This window comes from Phascolarctos cinereus, unplaced genomic scaffold (genome assembly GCF_003287225.1).
Source record: "Phascolarctos cinereus isolate Bilbo 61053 unplaced genomic scaffold, phaCin_HiC Scaffold_726;HRSCAF=1367, whole genome shotgun sequence".
Lineage (NCBI taxonomy): Eukaryota > Metazoa > Chordata > Mammalia > Diprotodontia > Phascolarctidae > Phascolarctos > Phascolarctos cinereus.
The window spans coordinates 294,233,592-294,253,974 of record NW_027556098.1 but is presented as its reverse complement, the minus strand read 5'-3'; the positions used below and the strand labels follow the sequence as shown (position 1 = coordinate 294,253,974).

Here is a 20,383-nt window from a genome sequence, read left to right as displayed (position 1 = left end):
TAGCAGGCCTCAGGGGACTAAATCATTGGCAGCTGTGGTGGTTTCCAGACTTCTCCACCCGCAGATGCCAAAGACAACTTAGAAGGTCAACAGGAAAGGTCTGGCGGACCTAAGTGTCCAGGAGGAGCACAGTACAGCGCAGGCCACTCCAGCACAGTCCTGGTCCCAGCAAACCAGGAGCAGGCCTTACTAGTGATAGAATCAGCAGTGGCAGCAGCAGCAGCTACTTCTGGAGCTCTCAGCCCACAGACAGAAGGGGATCAAACAACTAGTCAGAAGGATACTACAGGGGTGTCTGCAAGCACTGAGGCTGGATGCTTTGTCCATACTTGGATCTGGGTGGCAGTCCTAGGTAGCAGTCTTAGGGCAAGAAGGAGGACTTACATAGCAGAGTTTGTGGCAGCAGTAAAGAGAAGCCCTTCCTCACAGTTACAGGGCAAAAAAGAGTGCTTATGGTCGCACACAGACCAGAGCACAAGCCAGGAGATGAATAAACACCTCTCCTTAGACCATACCACCTTGGAAGAACAGAAAACTTACAGAAATATCTCTGAAAACAGCTGCACAAAACTCCTGAAGCATGGGACAGTACACGCTCCACAATGGAAGCAAAGCATACCTTAGCAGAGGTAAAAAGTGAAGTAACTGGCTGGGAAATGAGCAAACAATGGAAAAAACTCAGGTGACAAGGAAGATCAAAACATACCATCAGAAAAAAGATAACAGAGGCAGCTAGGTGGCGCAATGGATAGAGCTCCAGTCTTGGAGTCAGGAGGACCTAAGTTGAAATTTGGCCTCAGACACATAACACTTACTAGCTGTGTGACCCTGGGCAAGTCACTTAACCCCAACTGCCTCACCCAAAAGCAAAAAAAAAAAAAGAAAAAGAAAAAGATAACAAAGTCAAAGCTCCCACATCCAAAGCCTCCAAGAAAAATATGAATTGGTCTCAGGCCATGGAAGAGGTCAAAAAGGATTTTGAAAAGCAAGTAAAAGAAGTAGAGGAAAAATTGGGAAGAGAAATGAGAATGAGAATGATGCAAGAAAATTATGAAAAATGCATCAACAGTTTGCTACAGGAGGCACAAAAAATACTGAAGAAAATAACACCTTAAAAAATGGACTAGACCAAATGGCAAAAGAGATCCAAAAAGCCAAGGTGGAGAAGAATGCCTTAAAGAGCAGAATTGGCCACAATGGAAAAGGAGTTTCAAAAGCTCACCAAGGAAAATAATTCCTTAAAAATTAGAATGGAGCAAATGAAAAATAATGACTCTATGAGAAATCAAGACATTATAAAACAAAACCAAAAGAATGAAAAAATAGAAGACAATGTGAAATATCTCTTTGGAAAAATAACTCATCTGGAAAATAGAGCCAGGAGAGATCATTTTAAAATTATTGGACCACTTGAATGCCATGATTAAAAAAAAAAAGAGCCTAGACATCATCTTTAAAAAAATGATCAAGGGGAGCACATAGGTGGCACAGTAGATAGAGCTCTAGCCTTGGAGTCAGAAGGACCTGAGTTCAAATCCAGTCTCAGACATGACACTTACTAGATGTGTGACCTTGGGTAAGTCATTTAACCCCAATTGCCTCACCAAAAAAAAAAAAATGATCAAGGAAAACTGCTCTGATAGTCTCTAACCAGGGGGTAAAAAAGAAATTGAAAGAATCCACCAATCACCTCCTAAAAGAGATACTGAAATGAAAACTTCCAAGAATATTACAGCCAAATTGAGAGTACCCAAGTCAAGGAGAAAATATCGCAAGCAGCCAGACAGAAACAATACAAGTACTATGGAACCACAATCAGGATAGCACAGGATTTAGCAGTTTCACATTAAAGGGTCGGAGGGCTTGGAATATGATATTCCAGAGGTCAAAGGAGCTAGGATTAAAACCAACAATCACCTATCCAGCAAAATTGAGTATAATCCATGAAGGGAAAAAAACTGATATTTGATGTGAGAGAGGAAATTCAAGCATTCTTGGGAAAAGACTAGAAATAAATAGAAAATTTGACTTTCAAATATGAGACTCAAGAGAAGCATGAAAAGGTAAACAGGAAAGAGAAATAATAAGGGACTTACTAAAATCGAACTGTTTACATTCCTACATGGAAAGATGATATTTGTAACTCACAAGACCTTTCTCATTATTAGGATAGCTTAAAGGAGTATATATAGACAGAGGGCACAGGTGTGAGTTGAGTATGAAGGAATGATATCTAAAAAATAAAATTAAGGGGTGAGTGAGGAATATACTGGAACAAAGAGAAAGGGAGAGGTAGAATGGGGTAAATTATCTCACACAAAAAGGCAAGAAAAAGCTTTTACAGTGGAGGGAAAGAGGGAGGAGGTGAGAGGGAATGAGTGAACTTTACTTGCATCAGATCTAGCTTAAAGAGGGAATAATATACACACTCAACTGGGCATAGAAATCTATCTTACCCTACAGAAAAGTAGGAGATAAGAGAAGGGTGGTGATGGTAGAAGGAAGGACAGATTAGGGGAGGGGGTAATCAGAAGCAAACACTTTTGAAGAGGGATAAGGTGAAATGAGAGAACAGAATAAACGGGGGGCATTATAGGATGGAGGGAAATAGAGTTAGTCTTTCACAGTATGACTATTATGGAAGTGTTTTATATGACTACACATGTATAACCTATAACGAATTTGTTTGCCTTCTTAATGGAGGGGGGAGGGAGGAAAGGAGATAATTTGGAACTCAGAGTTTTAAAAATGAATGTTAAAAATTGTTTTTTACATGTAACTGGGGAAAAAATAAAATATCGAATAAAAATTTCAAAAAAAAAACAACAAAATTAAGATAGAGATGGTTTCCGAAAAACTTGAGATTTGCATGAATTAATATAATAAACAAGAGAACAATATATGCAACAACAACATAATGAGGAAAGGAGTAAAGTATAAGAATTGAATACAATATCTCAGTTATGTTCTAATCAGGGTAGAATACCAAGGGATAATTACTTTCTTATTGGTGGAGACAGGGCTTCACATAAGATCTCATTAGCTTTGCCTCTTCACAGTGCTGACTCGTATTGAGCTTTCAGTCTACCAAACCCTCCAGAATCTATAAGAAAAACTGCTGTCCAACTATGCCTCCCCATCTCATTCACATGGACTTGATTTTCTGATCAATTTAATATTCATCTTCCTTGACCTCTCTGCAACAGTTTATACTGACTGTCCTTTTTATTCTTACTTTTATATTTACTTTACACTGACCTTTTTATTCTTGGTATTTTCTCCTCCCTTTGCTTCCAAAATTACCATTTTTTTTCTTGGTTCTCCTTTTACCTGGTTCCCTGTGTCTTTCCCTGTCCTCATTTTGCACCCTTATTACTGGTGTTCACCTAAGGTCATGTGGTTTCTCTTCTTTTTCCTCTATACTCTTCTTGGCAGTTTTGACTTTAATCTCTATGAAGATGATTCCCAACCTTCAGTCTTTCACTCTGACCTCTCTCCTGAGCTTCAGACTCATGTTTTGAAAGGTCTACTGGCTATTTCTAACAGGATGTCCTACTGTTACCACAAAATCAATTTCCAAAATTTAAATAGTATTTTCTCATAAAAGACATCATATTCCATCATATCTTTTGGACGTCCATATCTCTGTTTGAATGGCAACACCATTTACCTAATCACATACATTTCAAATCTCAGGGTTATCTCTGACTCTTTCTTATCTCTCATCTCTATTGGATTAGATTTGGTTCCTGGCATTGTAAATAGAAAGAAAATTTCTATTTTAATAGAAAGAAAAAGATGAATTTCAAAGTAAGAAAAATAGAATCTGGTCACAGATTACATATATGATATAGATATAAGGAAACAGTCAATAATGAACTCAAAGTTTCCAGTCCAGGGCCTACACAGCATTCAACCCAATTCCAGAAGAATTTACTATGTGCCCAGCATTTTGTCCCTCCAGGATATGGATATTTGTTAATTTTTGTGGGGTATAGATAATCACTTCACAAAACATCCAAGTGAAAGATGCCTCACAGGTCACTGGAAATACAGCATCACAGATCACCTGAGGAGTCAGTGGTAGAGATGATTAATTGGAAGTCCTGAGTTCACATTCACCCTCATTATTAATCGTATGACCCTGGACAAATATCTTGACTTCTGTCTGCATTAATTTCCTCATGTATAAACTGGAGATAATAGCAACACCTACCCCCCAGGTTTTTAGAAGCCTTAAATGAAATGATATTTGTGATTTAGCAATAATGGCTTCCTTGCTATCTTTCCATCCTAATGCTCCACTGCCTAACTCCAGGCATTTTTAATGGCCTGTCTTCTGTGTCTGAAATGCTCTCCCTCCTCACCTCTGCCTCCTGGCTTCCCTGGCCTCCTTCAAGTTTCAGCTCAAAGCTCATCTTCTGCAAGAGGCCTTTCCCAGTAGTCCTCAATCACAACACCTTCCCTCTGAGATTTCCACCAATTTTCACACACACACACACACACACACACACACACACACACACACGCACATATACACATACACACACACGTATATGTATGCATGCATTATGTCTATGTATATCCATAAAGATATGTATGCTTTTATGTGCCTATACATGCATGTACGTACACATAAATGTATATATGTATATATACACACATATGTATACACGTATTTTTAGTAGTTTGCATGCTGTCTCCCCCATTAAACTGTGAGCCCCTTGAATGCTTAGCCCATAACTAGAACATGGTGAGGCAATTAGGTGGCACAGTGGATAGAGTGGCACAGTGGATAAAGTGCTGAGAACAAATCCAGCCTAGGATATTTCCTAGCTGTATGACCCTGGGCAAGTCATCTAACCTTGTTTGCCTCCATTCCCTCATCTGTAAAATGAACTGGAGAAGGAGAAGACAAACCACTCTAGTATCTTTGCCAAGAAAACCCTAAATAAGGTTACAAAGAGTCAGACATAACTGGAAAACATCTAAACAATAGAACATGGTAAGCACTTAAGAAATGTGTATTAACTTAAATTGACCTGACATTTTACGAATGACATTGATTAGCTAAAGATCATCAAAAGTAGGCCAAACACGATGGACGAAGCTCCAAGTCCATGTCATATGAAGAACCATTGAAGGAACTAGGGAAGAAAGGGACATCATGGCTGTGATGAAGCATGTGAAGGGCTGTCATGATGTAGAGGGTTTAATTTGTTCCATTTGGTCCCAGAAAGCAAAGTGGCATATTTAGGCTCACAGAAGTTAAAGGACATCCCCAAAGTTAAAGGTAGACTGGTCTATCCAGAACTAGAAATCAGACCCTCTGAGGCCTGGTTCATTCATGCCTAGGTTTCTCTTAAGAGTTTGCAAAATAAAATAGGAAACATGTAATTATTACCTAGATAATCAAAATTAGTTTCTCCTCAACTAATCTCAATTATCAAGATAATTCAAAGAAACACATTTTATTAGATAGCTTCTTTCTTTTTTTCCAGAGAATTGTCTCAATATTCCAGTTTAAATCTTATACAAAAGCATAACCCTATAACACAGTAAATTACACACTAGTGAGTTGAAAAAGAATATATTTTTAAATGATAAACAAAAAATTCTCATCAATGGATAAAGTATTCTAACAGTACTAACTGAAGTAGTAGCAACAGTAACACTAGAAGAACCCATGTTGGACTAACCTGATGATAACAGTCTCCACTTCGTTCGGTATTAGCAAGTTCCTGTAGTTCTTGGGAAGGATCAGCTCCAGGAGAAATAATGATTAAAATGGGTTCAATTTCTAATGTCTCTTTGTATAGACGTTTCAGATTCAGAGGTGGTGGGGACAACTCTTTCATTCCTAAAATGCATATTAGGGAAATAAAAAAGACAATGTATATATATCTTAAATCTCCTAATTAAAACAACTGCATGTTGAAAAAGAGATAAAATCCTTGTCAATCATTTTTCATCTAGAAATTATGGGTATGAGTCACAACAACATGAAGTATATTTCTCTCCCAGGAAGACATGAATGCAAATCATCTTCAACTGTTGCACAAATATAGGTATGTTAAAAAAAAAAAAAACACATGCAAAATAGATGCAAGGTAACCCTGATAGTCATCTTAGGGGAGAAAGCACTAGTACCTGGGGCAGCAGGTGGGCAGGAAAGTTCTCATGCAAAAAGTGGCCCTTAAAATGAGTATTGAATGAGACCAAAGAGTTCAAGAACACAGAGCAAAAGAAGAGGAATATTACACACATGCAAGACAGTTTATGCAAAGGCACAGACAAGAAATGGCATATCATGTACATCAGTTATGACAAGAAGGACAATTTGGCTGGACTACAGAATGTGGCCTGCAGAGTAATGTGAAATAAGGCAGGAAAGGTGGGATAGGACAAAATTATATATTGCCAAATTAAATGGTAAAGTCTCTCCTTCTGAGGGCTTACAGTATGTCCACCATGGAAATTAAAACACAGGACTTTCTTTTGAACCCCATTGCCTTTGACTAACTACTAATTTATTTGGGAAAATATGCTAGGCAGTTCCATATTTGGGAAACTGAGTGAATACAGTTTTACAAAATATAAGAATACCATTTCAATTACACGGAAAATTTCATCAGCCCAAAAAACTAGAGAGTTATAAAAGAGAAGGAAGAATACACAGTTTCACAGACTATTAGAACAAGAAGGAAATCTTAGAGGTTTGTAACCTTTCATTAAATATTTGACAAATGTTTATCATAATTCTAAGTACATGCTTCTCTACCAGTATACTATTTGGTGTCCACTCCTCCCATGAACACTGTGTGTATCTGTGGGACAGTGTAACCCAGGTTGTATGTTTTTAGCTACTCTTTTTACAAATCTAACTCAATATACCTTTTATTTGAGCTAACTGTGTCCATTGTGTTAACTAGTATTGGTAGGGGCAACAGTGGGACTCATGAATTACAGCGACCCATAGAGTACCTGGGGGAAAGCTGCCTCCCCAGGAAGACAGATGCAACCGATATTGTGGAGGCCGAATTAATAATCAATAAACATTTATTAATGCCTACTAGGTGCCAGACACTGTGCTAAGCATTGCATTAATTGACAATGGATTGAGTGTGGGAATTCTAAAGCTTAGTGGAAAAGACTAAAGGAAACAAAAGTTAAGTAGAAAGACCAAGTAAAACAAGATACAAACTATCAAGGAGGTAAAGCGCTTTTAATTATTTTTAAAAATGTATTTAGCTGAAAGATACGTAAGTCCTACCTTTTAATCATGTGAAACAGTCTGAATTTTTAAAAAAATAATGCGTCCAATTAGAATTTAATAGGGGGTTATGGAGGTTATTGTTAATTCTGCTGTTCAATCTTAAATTGTATGAGATGTATGATTCCCAGGCTAAGGCTATGGTTTTCCAGTTTAAGAGGGGAATATAAATTGTATTCAAGGCCTGTTCCTGCTTGTGGGATTCATTTCTACCCTGCTGAGAGATTAATGAGTAAGGGTGCAATAAACAAATTGGTTCCATGCATCCTATATACCTTAGGAAATTCTTGTTCAGTAATGGGTAGGAACAATTGTTCAGAGGGAGATACAGATACTTAAATATCTTTAAAACTTCTCGGCTATGCATTTTCACCTAGTTTTAGGGTACTAGGATTCAAACAGACGAAAAGCAGCAACCCAGTATGGACAGATATCACACAACGTAATTTATTTTTTATTTCTAAGCCATAAATTGTCTAAGAAATGGGATCAGAGCCAATGCCTTTCAAGACATTTATTAAGTGTCTACTATCTTCCAGGCACTGTTCTAAATGCTAAGAGGAAAGGTAAAAGAGTACCTCCTTTCCAGGAGTTCACAATCTAATGGAAGAGACAACCCATAAACAACTATGTACAAATACGGTACATACAGTATAAGTAGGAAAAAATCAACAGATGGAACACTAAAATTAAGGCTTCCTGTAGGAGACAAGTTTTTAGCTGGGACTCGAAGGAGGCCACAGAAACAGGGAAACAGAGATGAGAAGGGACAGCATTCCAAGCACAGGGGACAGCCAGTGAAAATACCCAGAGTAGGAAGATAAGAGTATCTTGTTCAAGGAACAACAAGAAGTCAGTGGATGGCAGAGTACATGGGGGTTGCAGATTAAAAAAGACTGGAAAGGGATAGTGTGGAGCAGATTATAAAGGGCTTTGAATGCTAAACAGAGGAATTTGTATTTGATTTTGGAGATGATAGTAAGCCATCAGAATACATGGGGCTAGGGGTGGAGGTGAGGAGATATGGCCAGACCTGCACTTTAGAAAGATAATTTTGATAGCTGAATGCAGAATGGATTGGAAAGGGGAAAGACTTGTGGAAGGGAGAGCAACCGGCAAGCTATTATAATAGTCCAGCCATGAGGAGATGAGAGGCTGCACCAAGGATTATGGCAGAAGAGTTATGAAGGTAAAATTGACAAGCCTTGGGAACAAATTAGGAGATGACACCTAAATTGTGAGTCTGGGAGGAATTCTATAAGCAAATATTTATTAAGTGCTTGCTACATGATCTGGGCACTAGAGATACAAGGCTGAAATCAAAACTGTCCCTGCCCTCAAAGAGTTTATACTCTACTGAAGGGATAAGTAAATTCAGAGTATTTAAAAAGTAAAACAAAGTCATTCCAGGGAGGGATTGTGGAAGGAGGCAGAAAGACAGAGACAGAGACAAAGAGAATAAATGGGTTGGATGAGAAGGGAAGATCAGGAAAGGTGTAATGTAGGAAATGACACCTGAACTCTAATTTGAAAGAAAGTAGAGATTCTATATGGTGCAGGTGAATAGGAAATATATTCTTGACACTGGGGGAGAGGATGGTAAAGTTATACAGATGTGAGATAGAACGTTACGTACAGGGAATAGCCAGTAGACCATTTTGACTGTAAAAGGAGAAAATAAGAAGAAAAATATGAAATAAAACTGGCAAGGTAGATGAGAACCAGATTTAAATATCAGGCTGAGCAGTCTGTATTTCATTCAAAAGGCCAAAAGAAAGCTACTAAAGCTTTTATTTGGGGGATGGGAGATGTCACATGGTCTGTTCTACTTTTTAGGAATATCAATTTGGCAGCTCAATTCAAACACGATTAGGCCTCTTCTGATTCTCCTAGCTGCTTGGAGATCTCTGATGATGGAGAACCCTTTATCTCCCATGTCAGCCTGTTTTCTAATAGCTCTAATTACTGGGAAGTTTTTTTCTCTAAAAAGCCTAAATTTGTCTCTTTGAAGTTTCCACCCATCATTCCTAGTTCTGCTGCCTAGGTCCAAACAGTCTAATCAGCCCTTCACATATTGGAAGAGAGTTATCACCATGTCTTCATTGAGTCTTCTCTTCTTCAAGAAAAATTTTCACAATTCTTCCTATAGATCCCTATGTGAAATGAACTCAAGGTCTTTCACCATCCTGACTGTTTTCTTCTGGACACTCTTCAGATTATTCATGTCTTACTCAAAACTATGGTGTCTAGAACTGAAGGCAATATTTCAGATGTTGCCTGATCAGAAGAAAACGCAAAGGGACTATCACTTCCTTAATCCTAGATGCTACGTTTCTTTTCATTAGGCTTTTTGCATTAGGCTTTTTGGCAACCACATCATACTCTTTATTCATATTGAGTCTGCAGTCCACCAAAACTCTCAGGTCTTTTTCAGACAAAATGTTTTTTTTATTAATGTTTCCTCCATCATGTCTATATGAAGTCTAATTTTTGAACCCAAATATATGACTTTAATTTTATCTCTTTTTTTAATTTCATTGTATTAGAATCAATCCAATGGTCTAGCCTATGAAGATCTTTTTGGATCTTGAACAGAGATGACTATCACCCACCGTTAGCAATCTCTACTAGCTTTGTGTTATTTGCAAATCTGAAAAACATGCCATCTATTACTTCATGAGTCACTGCTAAAATATAATAAATAATATTTATTGGTATAATATAAAATATGTACATAATATAAACTATTTATATAAAAATATAACCCTGAGGCACTACACTGTCGACTTGCTTCTAGCCTCACACTCATCTGACAGAAATATTTGGTAGCTTTATATTATACGATATTAATACTTAATCATGATAAAAATCTCAAAATTGCCATTCTTTTTATAAAATATTATAGCTATTAATCTCAGAGAAAAAATTCAAATATATAAGTAGTTAAAGGTAAACAAATAATGAGAAATTAGTCCTCTGACTCCAAGAAAACTTCAATGAGAACTTCACATTAAAACACTATGTGAAGGCAATTATTTCACTATATGTTCCCTTGACTTTTACCCTTCAGATTCAAGTTTTTAACACCCTTACAAATATTTGAGCTTATAAAGACTAATGTGTTCACCAAATGCAATTCAATATTAAAATAACATATAACATTATTTTAAATAGAAATTTGTACTTCTGAAAACCAAGTATAGCTTGTTAACAACTAAAAGTACTATAAAGACCTCATGTTATTATACCTATATAATAATACTCCAAAGAAAATAAGCATATATTAAAAGTGAATGATTCATGCTACGTGTATTAATTTGGCTAGTAATTTTAAGATAATACTTACCCAGAGTTTTACATGCAAAAAGGGCCATAGCACTTTGAAGTCTATCTGGTCTAAGAGCCTGTACCACTAGGACCTTAGAATAAAAAACAGTAAACAGTAAAGGACAATACCATTGTAATTTTAAAAATTATCACAACTAGAAAAAAATTATGTTCATTTAAGAAAACAGATATTTCAAGCAATAGTAAGATGAATACATGACACCGCACCTTAATTATTCTCTTAATAACGGTCCATAAAGATCTATCTTTCTTTCAAGACATAGCTAAATAGCATCAACTGTATCACACTAAGCTGATTAAATATCCTTTCGTTTCAGCAACAGTTCCCAAAGTGTTTATGGGAATTCTGAAATGAAATCAAACACCCAGACAGACAATAAGTCTACAATTAGTACCTGCAATGCCAATCACGACGAAAATTTTAAATCACTACGATTAAAGATCAAACTACGTGTGACTTGATCAAGATCACGAGAATAGAAAGAAACAGAAGCTTTCATTCCACTACACTTGATACCTATGTCTTTTATGTTCCATCACTAGATATCATAAAAGAATGGTATGTAACTCAGGCTAACTGTCATTGAGGTTTTTCTACTGAAAGAGGACCTGCACAAGAGGCAGTAAGCCCTATCAGGCTAAACCAAAAGCTCTCTGTTTGCCTGTCAAGTCTGTTCCTTATAAAGCCACCCATTAAGCAAAGATGGTATTATGAGGGGAAGAGAGAATTGATGGTGAGTTGACGGGAACATGTTAAGAGAAACCACAACCATACAGCATTACCATTTTGATACTTCTCTGTTTGGTCCTAGTGTCAGGTAACAGCCAAAACCTGCATGGCACTCAAATGCAAGTGTATCAAAGACCGCATAACCAATTCAAATAGCAGAAATATTTAGAAACAAATAGAAACATTTTCCATTTAGACAAAGTTGAATTTTACCTGCTGAAATAATGAAACCTTCTTTGAGAGAATGGATGGAAATTCCTGTTCACACATTGAATTATGGTAGTAGGGCCACCATAGACTTACATCATCAAAGCACAGTGTCTGATAGAGACTAGGAAGTGTTATCTATAAAGGAAACATGCAGATAAATATAGTTAAAAAAACAGCAAGTGACTCTCATTTGTCCATAGATGCTATATGTCCAAGCCTAAGTCTATCTAGCATGTCAGCACCTGGTGGTGGGAAGGGAGAGTACAAAACAGTGTGAAGACATCCATGGAATTCCCCTTCTCATACTGAACATTTCTCCCTCTCCTACATTCTTCAGTCCAGAAAAAAAAAAAAAAACATTCTCCCTATTCCTCATACACAACATTTCATTTCCTAGCTCTGTGCCTTTGTACTAACTTTTCCCCATGCCTGGAATATACTGCCTTCCTCATCTATGCCTTATGGATTAACATTCCTTCAAGATGCTGCTCAAGCACAATCTTCTAAATTAAGCTTTTTTCCTGATACTTCTTACTGTTAGTATCCTCCCTCCCTATTTATTTTGTATATGCTTATATATGTATATGTTACCTTCCCTGATAGAATCTAGGGATCATTTTACTTTTTGTTTTTATATCCCCAGTGCCTAATACACAACAGGCACTTAATAAATGTTTTTTGGTTGATTACCCACCATCTCTACTTCTGACTTCATAGGGGCACTAAATTTTGAAATTGTGCAATGCTATATACGAGCTTCAGTCTCTTGGCAATGCATGATACAGAAAATTAAAATATGTGATGTAGATTATGAATTTAAAGAAGATGTACATAAACAAGAGATGAAATAGTTGACAGAAGTGTTCATAGAAGAACTGACCCTTAAAGTGACCTCTAAAGGATGGGTAGTAAATGAACAGGGAGAAGACAAAAGAGAACATTTCAGGCAAGGAGAACAGCATGTGAATCCTACAGAAGTGGGAATGTGTTAAGTGCTAAATGTTTATATCAATCAAGAAGAGCAACTTGGTTGAAATGAAGGGAGAATGGGGCAAAGGAGAGTGGAAAAAAGTTACAGAGACAGAATAGGGCCAAATTATGTAGGATCTTGAACATCAAGTGACAGAAATTAAATTGGATATGACAAGAAATATGGAATTACTAAAGGTTTTTGAGAAGAAATATGGCATGTCCAAAATGATGTTTAAAGAGCAGCCTGACAGTCTACAATAGCACAAGAGACTAGGAGGTGGGAAGTAGCTAGACTAATACAAGTCTAAATTGCTGGGGCTCTCATGATATCAATTATCAACTCTGTAAACACTCCATCTCCCAACTCAGAGCATTTTCACTGATTGTACCCCATACCTAGAATGCTCACATCTTCATCTCCTTCCTCCTGGCTTCAAGCCCTAGCTAAAATCCCACCTTCTACTGGAAACCTTTCCCATTTACTCTTAATTCCAGTGCCAATCCTTTGCCAATTATTTCCATTTTATCTTAAATATAGACTGTCTATGCACAGTTATTGATATGTTGTCTCCCCTACTAGACTGTGAGCTTCCCTGGAAGCAAAGACTATCTTTTCCCTTCCTTTGTATACCCAGTGCTTAGCACAGTGCCTGGCACTTATCATAAGTGATGTGTATGTATGTACTTATGATATGTACATATGATAAGTACTTATCATATGTTTATTGATTCTCCTTTCTCTTTCTCCATATATGTATTATATATATATATGTATATATATATACACATATCTATATCTATATATACATTTATATATATCTTTATACACACACACAAATAAAGAGAAAGAGAGAGTACTTAATTATTTACATGTTGTCTCTCACATTAAAATGTTAATTTTTTGATGGCCAGGACTAGCTTTGCCTTCCTTTGTATCTTTTAGCTCTTATCACATTGTTTGGCATATAGTAAATGCTATATAAATGTTTGTTGAGCAACTGACAACTGGACTATTTCAACAGTTGCCTTAGTAAAATCCTAGGACCCAGATATTTCCCCTTACCAATCACAGCTGCCCAAATAATATTCTTAAAGCATAAATCTGATCATTTTGGTAAGTAAATCTGCTTTTTAACCCACATGCTTTTAAATCTACCAGTCAGTAAAATATCTTGATTATGATTTCTATCCTGTTATTCCATCAGGAAGTCATAAAACTCCAATAAATTCTCTATACATGGAACAATTTATATTTACAATGAATTTTAAGCCCTATTCTCAAGGTACATCATACTGTATCACCTGAATTATTCCTTAAAGAAAACTTCATGTCATTGCCTCTAACTAATCTCAGAGACAGTGATTTGAAGGTATCTCTTCTTAGAGGGATGTTATGTCAGATTCACAGAAATATCATGACTGCAAATGGACAAAGAAAGCACAAGTTACCAATGCTCCCAGTTAAGTAAAAAATAATTTGTATGTGTATGTGCACATATATGTATATATGTATGTGTATATATTATCATATATGCCTTCATTGCATAAAAGTCATCACATCATCATTACCTTTAATGTTGCCACTGCCCAGCTCCGTTCTTGATCTATCCAAGATGGAAGTTGATCACGAATTCTTTGTTGACTGTCCTTCAAAAAAATTAGACGAAATTGTAAAATTTTGACTTCGAAAAACCTTTAGCAAATGAACAACTGTTTTTAATAAAAAATGTTTCAAAAGATCGCAGAAGTGGCCATTGGCTTTATATTTCAATAATGTTTTCTCCAGGCATTTTTAAAAAATACATGGTAAAGTCCATGTGGCATGACACCAATGAAATTGCATATATGTTAGTTGCATTTTTATTTAACGAAAATTCAGAACAATTTAGTTATGGATAGCAGAAAGAAATAGCCAACAAACACATATTAAGGCAATCCTCACCTTAAGCACTTTACATAACAAAGGTCAATCCAGAATAACCCTCCATACTAGTAGCCTGGTAGCCACTGAAAATCCCCTACCCTTATCTTGTCCTATAAACAGGAACTTCCTTTCTCATTTCTCCTCATTTTCTCTCTGGCTACTGCTAGGTGGGGACCCATTAATCACTTTCCAAAGGTAGTACAGGAGGGTGCTGATGCTGAAAAGAAGGAAGGTGAAATCCTTCCTTTCTCCTGAACTTTCCCACTTCAACCCTGCTAAGCATTTGCTCAACAAAAGAAAACAAAAGTTTTATTTTTGCCTCTAAAATAAAGGAATTTTACTTTATTCCCTTAAACATATACAAATTCTCTATTAGTAATTATATATAACTTCATCCATAAAAAGATGGGCTGAGACTCAGCCTCATAAACCCTGAATATAAGTAAATTCAGTATGGTTTTCCAGAAAAATCTGGCACGTAAGTCAAGATTAAAAGATAATGGACAAATGCATAATAACCTAATAATTTGTTTTTAGCACTAACTTAATTTTTACACAAATTATATTTCATGAAGAAGACAGGCAGGTTTTTTTCTTCCTTTACCAACTTTAAATGTATAAAACTGTGATTTAACTTACTGCTTTCCGTAACATGTCTCCAACAACCACTCCAGTAAAAGTATCCCATTCCTGGTGAAGCAAAATGTGTATATTTTATGAGAAGCATGCAAAATATATTCAAAGACTGACAAAAGTTAGATTCCCTGCTTTCCATATTTGAGTTTTCTACCTATATAGTTTTGTAGAGGCAGAAGGAAAGCAGTCTCCTAATAAATACAGCCATCTCATATATTTTCTGGTATAAAAGGGTTTACTACCTTGCATATTTCAAAAAATGGCTTGGCAATGATTACAAATTATACTTTCCAATGGACAACATGCAGTAAATAAACTAGATAAGGCTACATTATAGAAGGGCATATGGATCTATGGTCATTTTGAGCAAATTGTTATAGTTATATACCTCTGGTTCTGTCTACACTGGCTATACCTTATTTTGAGTCTATGTGGCCCAAGATAAGGCAAGAATATTGGGCAAGACAACTGGATTAACTAGGGTTCCTAGTATCTTTTTCTACCCTTGTATTATAACTCAGAGTTTAACAGATCTATTCTCTAACTTTTCAGAGTGATCCCAATGATACCTTTTTATACTTCATGTAGGCATAACAATGTAATGCTTAACTTTCATTTTGAAAATGAATTAAATTCTGTTTTTATCTAATAGGCATAATTTTAGAAATGAAAGAACAATCAGACAAAATTTAGGGATGCAAATGCACATTTAGACTGGTTTCTTTTCCTGTGATTCTATTTTAACTTAAATATCTTCTGGTCTTACAGTATTTAGTACAGAATTATGAACTAATATTCAATTCTGAACTGAAATTATACATATAAACATATTAAAATTTCTGGTGTGTAATACTGAAGCTTCCCCTCCGTGACTCTACTCACATTTTCTTGGAAAAGTTCAGGATGCATTCCTCGAACAAAATGTAAAGCAAACATCAGCTGGTCAGCCTGAAATAATCACACAGTACTCAAGCTTTTTTCACAAACCTGTGACATTTAGAGAAGTTTGTTCTTTAAACATACAATTTACATATTAAGTACTTTGACTTCAAAGCATGTTCTATTGTCGATGCAAACATTAAATATTTAGATTGGCCTACATTGAGAAAAAACAAATGTTTCCAAATATTTGACCATTTTGTCTATCTTTAGCTAAAAGTAAAAGAAGAAATTTGACTCAGTGACACTGGATAAGGAGACTTAGCTCTAGAAAAATCCACACAAAAGTGTAGAATTTGAAGTAACTTGTTCAATAATTTATTTGTTTCATTCATTAATAGGATAACCAGAGCAACTTTCCAATTGCCATCATACAAACAACACTTTCATAGAATTATGAAGTCTAAGATCTGGAAGGGATGTCAGAAGCTATTGAGTGTGACCTAAGCAACAATCCCCTTCCAAATTCTGCTTGAAGATCTCCAATTAAATGGAACCATTGTTTCCCAGGGTATCTCATTTTCTTCTGGACAGCTCTAACTTGGAGGAAATTTTTTTCTTTACATTAAGCCTAAATCTCCTGCTCTATAAATTCTACCCACTCATCCTAGTTCTACCCTCTGGGACCAAGCAAAACAATTCTAATTATCAAAATCTTGAAACCACCTACTGTCTTCCCCTGATTTCCACAAGTCTTTTCTTTTTGAGGCTAACCATTCCCTGTTCCTTCAACAGATCCTCATGGGATATATTCTTCAATACTTTAGACATCTTGGTCACCTTATTTGTATGTCCTTCAACTTTTCTACAATATTTCCTAAAATACAGGACTGAGGACTAAACATTATACTTCAGAGGTATCCAAATCAGAAAACACAGTGGAACTATTTATTTTCTCAACAAGGAGGTATGAGATATCTGCCATACTTAGAAGAATAAAATTATTATTAAAGAAAACAAAAACTGTATCAAGTATTCTGCTTTTATCGGAGGGAACTGTAGCAGATATCTAGACAGTTGTAGTTTCTCATCATTATCATGTTTCCATACATAGTCTAGTTTCCGTTTTCAAAATGGGAATTATAATTTTTCAAATTAATATAGAGCACCTGGTTAAAGAACATATACTATTTTCCTATAAATATGAAGGTTTACACTTTCTCTATAATTAAAAATAATTAGTTGTTTAGGCTTAAATTTTTTTTTCTATTAGGATAGAAGAAACCGAGACCTTGCTTTTTCTCTCAAGGAACTTCATCAAGATAGATAAATGTATCAATAAGAACTTAAAAGCAAAGACTATCTCACATTTTCAGGCTTATATTTCTAACATTATATCTGAGAGGTATAAATACTCTTGACCAAAGACATGAAAACCTCAAGAGCAAAAGAAATATTACATATTAAATTACCATGATAATTTTTTTTTTGGCAGTAACACTTTGTCTGGCATTTATGACAACAACACTGTTCAATGGAGCAGTTATAATTATAAGTAACCTGGCTTACTCTTAATTAAAAATTTACCCTTCATTAATCCTCTTAAGAAGTCGGTAGAATGAATAAGAAAGCAAAATCCAACAATATTTTCTTTACAAGAAATGTACTTGAAACAAAGATTTACAACAGAGTTTAAAAAAAAAGGCTAGATCAAAATCTACAACATTTCAGATAAACTTAAAACACAGGAGTAGCAATCATTACCTCACATAAGGCAACAACAAGAATAGATATATTTAAAAGAGAAAAACAGGGAAACTTTACTGAAAGGTACCACAGACAATGAATTAATCTCAATACTTAACATTTATGTAACAAATAGCATGGCATCCAAACGTTTAAAGGAAAGGCTAAATGAATCACATGTTGAAATAAATATTAAATCTCTAATAGTGGCATAGTTACAGCACATGATAGGTGCTCGCTTACATTTTTGATGAATTTTTTGTATAACAAGATTCTCTAATTCTCTAATTCCAAGTAGTCTTCAAACTCCATTCCCAATCACTTCCACTTCTAAACAAATTCCTAAATAGCCTGTTACTTTATTGATTAATAAGTAAACAAATACATTCAAGCTGAAACAAGTAACATAAATTTTCTGTGCTGAAGAAGTAAAGTGGGAGCAGCTTAGGAACTGACTTTCTTACCTGATAGTCTAGAAGAGAATGGTACCAAATGACTTACACAGATAGTGCTTTAGAGCTTCCAGACCATTTTCAGAGCCATCAATTCATTTAATACTCACCATCTGAGTATATTGCCAACATAGGGTAGATATTATTTTCCCTATATCATCAATGAAGAAGCATAGTCTCAGTGAGGGCATACAGCTAGTAATCTGTGAAACCAGGTCTTCTGATTAAGAACTTAGGTCTTCTGATCTTCATTCAGTATTTTACATTACTTAACCTTCTCAGAAGTGCTATTATTGTGTTTTATGTGAAAGTTTCAAAAGAAACTTTTCTGCAGCAATTTTACATTTTTCTTTGTAGCTTCAGAACTTTGAACAGCTCCTAGCACACAGTATGTACTTTATAAATGCTTGCTGATTGATTGTCAGAAGGAAGAAGTTAACTGAAGATCATTAATTACACTAATAAATCATTTTGGAAAACCAGGTTTTGGCTCCTAAAGCACTAAGCAGTGAACAGGAAAACACTCCCTCACTTCTAAAATTGTTGGCAACTACTTAGCACCCTTGGTGAACTGAGTACACATTACCCATAGAGATGTTCTTTTCAAAGACACTAAGAAAGATCATTTTTCCCTCAAACTCAATTCACACAGCAAATATTTTTCTCCTTAGTCTCACTGCCAGGTTTTGAGCCGCCTTCTTACTTTTGTACTCTTGATTTTGACAAGTTTTTTTTTCCTTCCTTTTTATTCCCTCTTTCCTCACTAGGAAGTCTCACTGTGTCTAAAGTAGATGGAGAAAATCTTCCTTTGGGTTACCATTCACTTTCAATTATCTCTGGAGGATTAAAAGTTGCATATTAATTTGAGAAGGTAGTCAATTTTTTTCTTCATTATCTATCAATTTGCAACTTTTAGTTTGTTATGTGAGTTTTACAATTCTTAACCAAGGATTCAGTTTTATATTTAGAAGTTTCTACAAGTCAACTAGTCTTCCTAAACAATTACTATTTGTTAAGCACTGTGCTAAATGCTAGAGATACAAAGAAAGGCAAAAACATAATCCCTAACACTTCAAGGAGCTCACATTCTAAGGAGGAAAGATAATATGCAAATGATGACATACTTACAAGGTGCATACAGAATAAATGAGAATTAATATCAAAGACAAAGAACTAGCATTGATTTCAGCAAGGTACTTTGCCAAGTCACTCAAGATAAAATGTAGATAAGATGTTGAGATGTTGCCTTGATGATTGTACAGGTGAGAGCATCATAAACTGCTTTAATGAATAGACTCAAAGAGTGCTGACTAATGTATCACTGTCAAATCTGATGGGTATCTTTAGCTGAATTTTGTAGCACTCTTTCCTTGATTTTATTCCATTCAGTATGTTTAATCAATTACTTGGGTGAAGATATAGATGATCTGCTTATCAAAGGTCCAGAGCCTCTGAGAGCCTGAAGCACAGAATTAAGCCTATCTGGGGACTGAGAACCATCAAAGATGGAGAGCCAAGTACATGATCCTTTTACTTAGCATCTTCAATAAAGGTTCCTGGATCCAAGTATTTACTCACTCAATTATCTCTCTTTTTTAATATTTGAGAAAACAAGTTCATGCTACTTTGTCATAATGACACACTTCAGGACAGGAGCTGCAGCTGTCTAGTACTTCCCTATCTTATATCTGGCAAACACTCAACTTGCCTAACTCATGATTCAGAGTCACCAATTAGTTAGGATAAAATATTATTCTCATTAGATTGTGAGTCCCTGAGGGCAGGGACTTTTCTTTTGCCTCTTTTTGTATCCCCAGTGTTTAGCACAGAGCCTGGCACCTAGTAGGTGCTTAACAAATGCTTACTGACTGACCTGATATCATTTCCCAATCTCTCATCTCTATCCACTTTAACCCTACCCCTCCCAAGTTCCTCTCCTTCTCAGCCCTCCCCTTATATTGTGCTCTTTGTAACCTCTGCTGTATTGTAAACAAACCTTCCTTTGCCTTTACCACAACCAGCTATCTTCAAGACCCCCTGAGAGAGGGATAGGAGGCAGCATGTGCCAAGTGAGTCTAACAATTGCCACCACTTCCACTCAGACCTCAAAAGACAAGAGCCCTGGGAATAGCATTGTCCCCCAAATCATCAGCTTCTAGCTCCTCCACTATGGCTACTATCATGGGGAGTAACCATTGTGGAAAAGAGGTCTT

General features: G+C 35.9%; 1 protein-coding gene across 1 annotated transcript in view; it reads right to left on the bottom strand.

Moving 5' to 3' along the window:
* DYNC2H1 (dynein cytoplasmic 2 heavy chain 1) overlaps nucleotides 1–20,383 on the bottom strand; it is a 370,089-nt gene that overhangs the window by 134,735 nt on the left and 214,971 nt on the right. Inside the window, 6 exon segments of the mRNA XM_020996144.2 lie at nucleotides 5,700–5,860; nucleotides 10,620–10,692; nucleotides 11,565–11,696; nucleotides 14,103–14,180; nucleotides 15,097–15,147; nucleotides 15,976–16,041. Of these exon segments, the coding sequence (XP_020851803.1) occupies nucleotides 5,700–5,860; nucleotides 10,620–10,692; nucleotides 11,565–11,696; nucleotides 14,103–14,180; nucleotides 15,097–15,147; nucleotides 15,976–16,041 (561 nt within the window).